Source organism: Equus caballus, chromosome 25 (genome assembly GCF_041296265.1).
Source record: "Equus caballus isolate H_3958 breed thoroughbred chromosome 25, TB-T2T, whole genome shotgun sequence".
Classification (NCBI taxonomy): Eukaryota; Metazoa; Chordata; class Mammalia; order Perissodactyla; family Equidae; genus Equus; species Equus caballus.
In genome coordinates, this window is record NC_091708.1 from 12,876,164 (window position 1) to 12,887,100 (window position 10,937).

General features: G+C 41.5%; 1 protein-coding gene across 7 annotated transcripts in view; it reads left to right on the top strand.

Moving 5' to 3' along the window:
* Positions 1-10,865, top strand: part of NCBP1 (nuclear cap binding protein subunit 1) — a 50,233-nt gene extending 39,368 nt beyond the window's left edge. For all 7 annotated transcript variants that reach the window (XM_023629703.2, XM_005605641.4, XM_070250884.1 and 4 more), the window contains 5 exons: positions 746-849; positions 2,752-2,866; positions 6,477-6,605; positions 7,231-7,344; positions 8,946-10,865. In XM_023629703.2, the coding sequence (XP_023485471.1) occupies positions 746-849; positions 2,752-2,866; positions 6,477-6,605; positions 7,231-7,344; positions 8,946-9,059 (576 nt within the window). In that variant the 3' untranslated portion in view covers positions 9,060-10,865. The remainder of the gene's footprint in view (positions 1-745; positions 850-2,751; positions 2,867-6,476; positions 6,606-7,230; positions 7,345-8,945) is intronic.
* Positions 10,866-10,937: the final 72 nt, after the last annotated feature.

A 10,937-nucleotide genomic window follows, 5' to 3' on the forward strand; every position in this document is an offset into this window, starting at 1 on the left:
GCCCGGGATTTGCCGCTTCAGGTCCTGGCTGCAAACCTGTGCACCACTTAGCAAGCCACACTGTGGCAGGCATACCACATATAAAGTAGAGGAAGATGGGCATGACTGTTAGCTCAGGGCCAGTCTTCCTCAGCAAAAAGAGGAGGATTGGCAACAGATGTTAGCTCAGGGCTAATCTTCCTCAAAAAAAAAAATGTGTTAGGATTTGATTTTGGACTATAATATCTCAACACATTTTAAATACTTAGTATGAATGCCTGTTCTTGGAAGATTCTATTACTTGGGTAGGAAATATTTATCTAGTCTATCCAGTTTCTATAAACAAGCTCCAGATTTCTCAAACCTCAATATACTGTTTTCATATCGTGTGTTATAAAGAGGAATTAAAATACATTTCAGAATATATTTGAGACTTTTTTATGATAAAACATTCTTGTATTTTTAAATTTTAGGATTCAAAGGAAATTGTTTTTATATGTACTATCTAAAATTTTAAAAAATCGTGTTACCATTCAGAGTTCTTTTTGCTCAGTCAATCTTTATTGGTGTTACAGTATTCTTAGAATAAGTATCAGAGGCAAGCAGAGGGCAGAATAAATCTTAAGACCCACTGGTCACATTGATCAGTTCCATAGCCACTGAGAATGAATTTCACAGCCCTCCTGTTTCACTTTTGTAGCAGTGGGATTGTTGTGGCCTCCGTGTAAGTGTAATTTGCCTTAGTGATTCTTCTTTCTCCTTGTAGATGATTGCTGTACTGGTAGATAAGATGATTCGGACACAGATTGTTGACTGTGCTGCAGTAGCAACTTGGATTTTCTCTTCAGAACTGTCTCGTGACTTTACTAGGTAATATGGATTATTTTACAAAGTTTGTATTCTCTAAGAATTGGTTTACATGTGGTCTCTTATACATGAGCTCCAAATTCTGGTCCAATGTGGTAGGATTAGACTTGGCAAAGATTCCTGGGCAATGGAAATACATACAGCCAGTCAGGTCACAGCGTCTCTTCGGTACACAGATGTAAATTGCATCAGGACTCAACCAGTCAAGTAGAAATGCTGATAAAGGGAGAGAGGTTGGGAGAGAAGATCAGGCTGTGTGTCAGGGTCTCAGCTAAACAGTGGGCTGCAGGGAAGAGTTCCAGCTCCACCGAGGGCCTGGAATGCACACCAGGAACTGGGAGGAGCCAGAGTCACCGCAGACTCAGTGCACATTATGGAGGGATTGAGGAAAGCCTGGCAGGCAATTGGGTGCCTGTTGGGGAGGAAGGTCTCACCTCACTCATAAAAGTCCTAGATTTAATGCAGAAGATTCATTCTAGACCCATTCCCCCTAAAGGAAAGATTTTTCCTGAAGCTTCCTTCTTAGTCATGAAGTTGAGTCCACAGGCTTTGTAATTGATCAGGCCTGGGACAGCAGGAGTTGACACAAAGCAGGAAACAAACGAAAAATTACTTGCAAAGACATAAGAATTCATCACAACCCTTATCCTCTTCATTGTATCTATTATTGGCAGAGGACACTGATCTGAAACTGAATCCTTAGGGTGAAAGGGTGTGAGCTAAGGTTACTGGACCAGCCTGGTTGGCATTCACACATGAAGGCAACAGAAAGACATTCTCAGATTGGCAAACTCAGAAAACTGACCATCCAAGTATGTGTTACTCATTATCTCAAGTGATTTTCATTTGCAACTCATTTAATCCTCACAACAACACCATGGAGGGGGTTACGTTATCGTCCACATTTTACAAAATAGGAGGGTGTTGCAGGGTGCTTACATAAAGTGACACAACTAAGTGCAGAGGCAGGATTCAAAGACAGGCATTCTTGAGTCCATACGTTGCGCAGAGCTCCATCTGTTCTTTAACGCCACGCTCAAGCACTCATCGCTCTGCAAAGCCTTCCCTGGCCACCCCTTCCAGAGTTCAAGTGCTCCACTCTTTCATCCTGTCTGCTAACATTCCAGACTTTGAGTTTTATGAACACGTTGTTTTATTATCTTCCACTTAAACTGTCATCATCCAAGCCAAAATTTGTAGAAGGAAATACTCTTCTGTGCTATATCCTGGGGTAGAGTCCCAGTTTATAGACAGAAAAGTAGTTAAGAAGCCACTTCGAAAAATAGATAAACCATTTATGCAACATACATTTTAAAGCACCTTCAAGGTGATCATGGTACTTGAGCAATTTGCCAATAAGACAGCTGACATACAATATTTATCTCATTCTTAAAAGCCCAGCAGTTGATAGCTATCATCAACTTATGAGTTTCTTAAATATTCCAAGAGAATTGGCTGTGTGCTGGTTAAATAGTGTAAAGCTTGTGAAATGTGCCTCAGATTAGGTTTCTGTTTCAGGAAAATTCCAATACTTACTGTTTAAATTTAGAAGAGAGAAAACGTATTTTTGTTCCTAATGTTAGTGTTTTTTCTGGTTTGCCATTTCATTTAAATGAATATGTACACATACCTTCTACGTGTGTCTAGTAGGGGATGGAAATAATAAGAAAAGGACCCAGTACTGCCTTCAGGAAGGTCATCTGAGTCTAATGGTGGAGATAGATGCTGCACAATTTACAAAACAAGAAAATTTGTAAGTGTTGCTAGAGAAACGTGACTAAATCTGCCTAAAGAGTGGAAGGCTATATCAGACCTTAAAAATGAGTAGGTTAGAAAAGTTGAGAGGTCTTATTTTTCTGTAAACATAGTTTAACACACAGTAACCAAATGCCATATTACTTTAAGATTGTTTGTTTGGGAAATCCTGCACTCCACAATTCGTAAGATGAACAAACACGTTCTGAAGATCCAGAAAGAGCTAGAAGAAGCTAAAGAAAAACTTGCAAGGCAACACAAACGAGTAAGTCTTGTGTCAGTTGGTAAATGCTCAAAGAAAGTATACGAGAAACTCTTGAGAATATTCGAAGTTCATTACTGTGATGGGAACTTACTTTTTCTGCGGGCAGACTACGCAGAGCTGTTTGTAGATGCGGAGGAAGAGGAAGGGCCTGAGGTCTGGTGCTCCGCTGTTACGCTGCGCGGTGAACCGTTCAGGAAGCCACAGACCTTCCTTCTCCATAGCTCACCATCTCTGGACCAGCTTCCTGTTTGCCCTTCCCGAAAGGAAGGAGAAGGGCAGGAGACCCTTGTGTTTCTGGAAGTGTTTCTGGCATAGGAGGGGAACAGGGAGAAAACTATCCGTGTTTACCACTTCCCCTGTACTGGGGGCGGGACGGGCAGTCATTCTCAGGTTTACAAAAGACTTCTCATGTGAGTAAGAAGTGTAGTATTTTAGCCATTTTGGAAGCAGTGAGCTGGATGTATTCTGTGATTTAACGTGATAATACTGCTTTCTTCACGTCAGGATATTCCAGTGTTATGCATATTTACCAGAGCGGGAGGTGAAAACAAGTTCAGTGACTTAGATGAACCTATAGCAGGCTCGAGTGCTAGTCTCCATGTATACGTACATATATGCATGCATGTATATAAACACACACTCACAAACCTAAAATACTGCAAGGTGAATGGTGTCATCCTCATTTTATACATGTGTAAGTTGAGGCCCAGAGAAGTTAAGTAACTTCTCAAGGTTACATGGCTAGTGAGAGCTAGGATCTGACTCAGATCTGTCAAACTCCAGACTCCCTTGTGTCCCACTGTTCTCTAGATATGTGGTATCCAGTACAGTAACCACTAGCCACATAGAACTGTAAGCTAATTAAAATCGAATACAAGTTACAGTTCAGTTCCTTAGTCACACCAGCCACATTTCAAGTGCTCAGTAGTCATGTGTGGCTAGTGGCTATTGTGATGGCCAGCACAGAGCTATGTAACATCTCCCTCATCGCAGAAAGGGCTTTTGGGCAGTGGCACTCTGGAACCTTGCCTTAGTGTGGTGTTAGGAAAAGATGAACATGTACCTAGTTGCCTGGAACATAGTAAGACAAACCCCATAACTGTGCTCCATTACAGATAAAAGCAGAATTATGTAAAAACAGTAGGGGGTGGGAGCATCTGATAACTTTGCTTAAAGAGTGCAAAAGGTTGTCCTAGATGGGACCTTACCGGTAGAGTGTTATCAAGGAGGAAACGGGCTTTCTGGGGTTGCGGGTGTCTGCCTTCTTGCTAAAAGGACCTAGAGTCAGGTACTGGCTCTGTACTTGCTGCTGTGACACTGGGAAGATCGTCTGACCCCTCAGTCCCCTCATCTGTAAAATCAGGCCCTGCTTTTCTTCTGCCTTTAAAACAAAACAAAACACCTAAGCGAATGCTCTAAGTTCTTCAGAGTGAGCTGGACGGGAATTGTGAAGGCGTAACAGAGATGAACTGAGCCCATCATTGCCAGCTGTCTTGAACAGTCTGCTTTGAATTATATTACCCATCAGTCACCACTGTTTCTGCATCACAGGGGTGAGCAGCCTGGGGCTCTTGAGCTGCATGAGGGCCTGTCAGCTTTTCTCTGTGGCCCATCAGAGGATGAAAGATTAGCAAGCCACCTCTCTGTTATTACTGCTCAAATGGTCAGATAGTAATATCTTAGTGACTGAAAAGCACTGTCAGTTTTTTCATTGGTCATAAAGAATAACAGAGTTAAGAGGAGGATTGGTGGTGGATGTTAGCTCAGGGCTAATCTTTCTCAAAAAAAAAAAAGAGATAGGCAAGAGATGTTAGGGCAAATCTTCCTCAGCAAAAAAAGAAAAAACAATAGCAGAGTTAGGGGTCAGCCCCATGGCGTGGTGATTAAGTTCACACACTGCACTTTGGCAGCCTGGGGTTCACAGGTTCAGATCCCTGGTGCAGACCTAGCACCGCTTGTCAAGCCATGCTGTGTGGCAGCATCCTACATAAAGTAGAGGAAGGTTGGCACAGATGTTAGCTCAGTGACAAGCTTGCTCAAGCAAAAAGAGGAAGATTGGCAACAGATGTTAGCTCAGGGCCAATCTTCCTCACAAAAGAACAAAAAAAAAGAATAGCAGAGTTATAAGAATATGCTATCCAACCTCATTATTTGCAGGATTTTTGTTTTGTTTTGTTTTGTTTGCTGAGGAACATTGGCCCTGAGCTAACATCTGTTGCCACTCTTCCTCTACTTTATATGTGGGTCACTGCCACAGTGTGGCTGACGAGTGATGTAGTTCCAAGCCGAGGATCCAAACCCACAAACCCAGGCTGCCAAAGCAGAGTGCACCGAACTTAACCACTAGGCCACAGGGCCACCCTGCAGGGTCTATTTTTGCACACTCACCTACTCACTAAAATTTATTTGTAACCTCAAAATCACCGCTCATAGTGCTCTCCCAGTCATTCACACATATACCCAGAACAGTGGGAGTTTGAGTTGCACAGTGGGCTCGTCCCCAGTGGAGGTCCAACAAGGCAACACTCTGCTTTCCTGTTTCAGTTCGCATTCTGTAAGAAGCATCCTTCTCATGGTGTGCTCAGTGGCACGTGTTCCATGTTCATGCTTGTCATTTTCATATTTTGTGCTGGGCTTTTTGTTGTGATTTCACAGTTTAAAATGGCCGCCCAGGCGGAGGGCTGAAGTGCTGTCTAGCGTTCGTAAGCACAAGACCACCATGCTCTGCCTGATGGGAAGAACACGTGTTAACTATGCTTCGTTCAGGCAGGAGTTACAGTGCTGGTGGCCCCGAGTTCAGTGTTCACGAATCAACAAGGTCATACAGAGAAAAAGGGGGAGGCAGTGGGAGGCTGCTCCATCCAGTACTAAAGTAGCATCTGTAGTATGTGACGAAGCTGTGGAAGACAGCGAAACTTGTGGCTTCATGAGATGCTGACCGATTAAAACTAAGCCCAGTGGATAGCATTCTTGTGAGGCTGAAAGCCAAAGAAATTTACAGCCAGGTTCCTCAGGCTCGGGAGAATGTTAAATCCTTCTCAGCTAGTGCTTCAGGATAGAGAAACACTGTGTATAATTAATTATTTGTAAGATATGTATTAGGTATCTTTAAACAGAAACACGTAAACAAGGTTCTCTTTCATCAGTTGACAGAAATGTTGTGACGGGAGGCTCCCAGGAGCCTGACCCTGTATTTCCCCTGGAGCGCTGGTCCACTGTTCCCTCACTCAGGGTTCACGGCCACGTCACAAGACAGCACGATGGGGAATAACAAGAGTCCGCTGTACGTTTTCCATGGCGCTTAAAGCTGTTTTCGTCTGAATGGTGGAAAAATGGGACACATTTCCTCCCTGAACGGGCTAGTAAAAGCCCTCACTCAGTTCTGCTGTATAGCAAACGCTCCACTGCCACTCTCCAGGACACGTGCCACTGAATTTGCCCAGCCTGGGCACGCTCCTCAGGACTTCTGGGTGTGCGGGGGGCAGCAGGACCCTTTCACAAGTCTGCAGGTCCCGTTGGACAGACACAGTGAAAGCCTCTCCTTGCTCGATGGGATATAATGCACTGGAATTCTCATGGCATTTTCCTTCTGTTCCTTGGCATTCCGTAGCGAAGTGATGATGATGACAGAAGCAGTGACAGAAAAGATGGGGCTCTTGAGGAGCAAATAGAAAGACTGCAGGAGAAGGTGGAATCTGCTCAGAGTGAACAGAAGAACCTCTTCCTTGTCATATTCCAGGTATCTTGGCTTAGGACGTTGATATGTAAAAAGAAACAATACATTTCTTTAGTTTTAAAAAATGTTTTTAATCATAAAAGTTAATACATACTCACTTATAAAAGTTTAAAAATAGAAAAACTTAAAGGAACTGAAAGTTCGCTGCTTGGAGGTAACCACATGTGCCTCCACGTTCTGTGTCGTTTACTTAGCATTCTTGCATGAGCGTTTCTCCATGCTCTAAAATCCTGGGCATGCTTTTGTTAAGTACCCCTCTCACATTTCATCATTCCCAAATGTTGATCATTTAGCTGCTTTGTTTCCCTTCCTGATAAACATTCTTGTGCAGAGATTCTTGTTAGCATTTCTGATTATGTCCTTAGAATAGATGCTAACAAGAAAAATTACCAGCATAAGTAATCTAGACATTAAAGGTCTTCATGTATTGCCAGAAAGGATGTACTGTTATTGCTGGCTTACCTTTCTAGACTGACAATATTTATTGAATTATGAGAGTTTGGAATACATGCCTCAAAGAAAGGGTGGAACAAGCAATACCTTTGACGTCTCTTCGTCAACAATGCGACTGTTTCCGAAGTATAAGAATTCTCCCTCTAACACCTCTAACTTCATACCCCCTTTCCAGCGCTTTATCATGATCTTGACCGAGCACTTAGTGCGATGTGAAAGCGACGGGACCAGCGTGTTAACACCGTGGTACAAGAACTGTGTAGAGAGGCTCCAGCAGATTTTCTTACAGGTTTGTGGGAAACTCATTAGATAGTAGACATCAGTGTTCTCAGCTATAAGGATTTTCCTTCTTAAAAAATCGTCAAGTTTGTCAGGAAGTTGTGTAGTACCTGTAAGCCCTTTAATTCATGTCCATTCGCTCCCACTGTTGCTCATCAGAATATTTAGGCTTAAATTGGTTCTGTATCACTTAGACTCCTAATTGCCATTCTCTTTGCTAGAGATCCTAGCTGTAATACAAAATACAGAGAAAAAGATGCTAAGGGAGCAGTAATTCAACTTATAAAGGTCCAGTTTAAATCTAACGTTCAGATGATAAAAAATGCCCGCAGAAACAAGGTTAAGTTCCCTGAGGTCTTTATAGAAAGCAAAATGCAGGGACCAGCCCAGTGGCACAGCGGTTAAGTTTACCTGCTCTGCTTCAGTGGCCCAGGGTTTGCCAGTTTGGATCCTGGGCGTGGATCTACACACCACTCATCAAGCCGTGCTGTGGCAGGCATCCCACATATAAAGTAGAGGAAGATAGGCATGGATGGCAGCTCAGGGCCAGTCTTCCTCAGCCAAAAGAGGAGGATTGGTCGTGGATGTTAGCTCAGGGCTAATCTTCCTCAAAAAAAAAAAAAAAAAAAAAAAAAAAAACCAGAAAGCAAAATGTAATACCTACTCTATGCTAGATTGAAGTTAAAGATTTGTAGAAGAGTGGAACTAGTATCTTCAGACACTAACACCCCATCCTCATTTGTTCTAGAAAAGAGTGATTAAAGCAGAGTCCTAAAAGGGGGGGAAAAGAAGTTCTTTAAACCTCCAAATAAAAATTCTCTCTAGATGTTTTACTTATTGCCAATTAAAAAGCTTTAACAGCCCCTAGTCCTATAGGGATCTCTGAGTATATTCAAGTTATATAGGCACACAAAGATTATTTCATTTCCTGACTTTTTTTTTCCATTTAGGCTCAACAAGTCACTGATTTTCATGACAGATGAGCTATTTATTTTTAAAAGATAAACAAAAATGAGGTTTGGTTTTCTCATTTTGTGGAATACTTAATAGAGAATTAGCCAATGATCTGTTAAAATTTTTTTTCTTTTGCTAAGAGCTGTGTTCTAACCAAAATAAGGAAAGGATTCCAAAATATTTTTTTGTGTTTCCCAGACTGTGGTTTTAACCTGAGCAGTAGCAATCTTGCTGTTCTTATTTGTAACATGGGACCTTCCCTGTCTTTCTTCCAGTCTCCTGGGTCAGTCCCTGTCTAGGCGACCTTTAAAAAGTCATACTGTGCTCTGTCCTGATGAGGGGGCGACCCCGCTGAACCTAGTCTGTAACCGTAGTAGCACCAGACACTGCGGCCACTGCCTCACAGCACTAACTGCGTTTACATGGAAGCTGGTCAGAATAGGAGTTTGAAAAGTTATTGATATTAAAAAACATCCTTTTTTTCTCATTTCCCTCTACGTTGTCTTCACGTTGGAGCTTTTCAGGGGCCCATTATCCCTATCAGCAGAGCCCTTATTCCCCTACTCCACAGCGTGGGAGGGCTGCTGAGGGAAGTGTTCTGCAGGATTGCTTCTGAGCTTTTTCCCTGACCTAAACACCCCTTTTCTGTGTCCGCAGCATCACCAGATAATCCAGCAGTACATGGTGACCCTGGAGAACCTGCTCTTCACTGCCGAGTTAGACCCTCATATCCTGGCTGTGTTCCAGCAGTTCTGTGCCCTGCAGGCCTAAGGGTTGCTTTTTTCCCCTCATGTCAAGATTTTTTTAAAAATCTCAAAATAACTTGTCTTATTTTTGATGGTTTGAATGCTTGCTTGCTTGTAGCATCCTTTCACTTATCAAAGGAAACGGGGAGGACAGTAAAGAATATGGCTTTGATTATCTTTAGCAAATATTCCCTAATGACAATAATGTGACAGTGACCATAGGATGTACTATATATGTGACAGATACAACTTTTCTGATTGCTATTTTTTCTCCTTAAGGCACAAAAGATAACTGATTTGAGGTTTGTGAAACACTAGAGGTCAAGCTTACAAAGTAGTAAATAGAACTGATGGGTTTCTTATCAAGTAGCATAGCTCTTCACAGCTCATGGGTAACCTAACATGGCTGAAATAAAACTAAAAATATGTTTTGTAAACTTTGGTATTTCATGATTTATCATCTCAGTCTACTTTAAAGTTGGTGATTTCTTACTGAAGGTGTACTTACCTCCATTTGAAATTTTCTCTTCAAAATATTTTTAAGTGTAGTATTTTAACACTACTTGTTATTATAAGAGTGTTACTATTTAGAATAGCAGTTCCCAAATTTGTCTGAACATAAATCACCTGGGAATCTAAATTTAAAGTTATTTTTCTAATTAAACTACAGTCCTTGGGGGACTACAGTCCAGGGGACAGACGTGATGGGTAGTTCTTAAGGCTCCCCAGTTGATTCCAGTGTGCAGATGAGTTTGGGAACCATTATCTTAGAGCATCTGGTCATTGCCTCTAGTCTCTGAGACACATTTGTCCAAGGTCATATAGTGAGTTACATGTTAAAGTGGAACCAGAAGTAGCTAGATTGGCCAAAACTATATTTGGAATTGGATGTAGGTTTGGATTTTGTTTCTCTGGAAGCTGGTCCAAGTAACTACTAATTCCTGAGCCTGTTTCCTGTATGGTGTTGAGGCATAACTAAGATAATAAATGAGAGTACATTGTAAGATAATATACAGGTATAAGGGATTATCTGACATTCCAAATTTCTAGCAGTTTTAGACTTTTTTCATTAAACTTTAGAAAACAAGTTTACCAGTAATCCCACAACTGGTGGTGTTTTTGTGCATTTGTATAACATAAGTATCTCTTTTGAACTTAACACATCCTAAGTTTATAATGCATTCAGCATTTCCCATATTGATATGTGGTCTCTGGTTTACTGTACATTTAGTGGCTGCAGAATATAGTCTACTCGATAGATGGGAATAGATTTTTAAATACCATACCATTTAAGCCAAGAAGTAATTATTCACAAGGTTAAGGTTGCATGACAAGTTACTAGCAGAAAGGGGACTAGTCACCCAGGTTCTTGGCTAAATATTCTTTTGTTTATTGTGTCTCTTTCCCACAAACTATGTAATTAGTTAGAAATGGCTCCTGTCCTCAAGAAGCCAAAGGCTAACCAGTTAAGGCTTTAGTAACTTTGACTCTAAACTTTGTAATCTTTCACAATGTATTGCAAAGTTTGGCTAGTTACACTTGATCCAAATCCTAGAAGAATTTCTAGGTTTTCACTTCCCTTCTCTTGGATCTTCTCTTCACGTGTAAATGGTTGCTTCTAACGACTGTTCACAGATGTGACCCTGCCTTGTCCCAGTCTGACAGCTAGGTATAAGGGAAAACTGAACTAGAGGTGGAATGTCAAAGAAATAGAGGTGCAAGAGCAAACATTCAACAGTTGAGTTCCCACTAATGAAGCTCACACAGACAAAAGAATGGCATGTCACTGTACATCATACCTTACAATAAAGCTATATTCTCTTAAACAGTACTGATGCCATTTAACTTGCTTTTGTCAAAGTGAACATATACTTTGTTTTCCTTGATCCTAAATCTCCCTTCC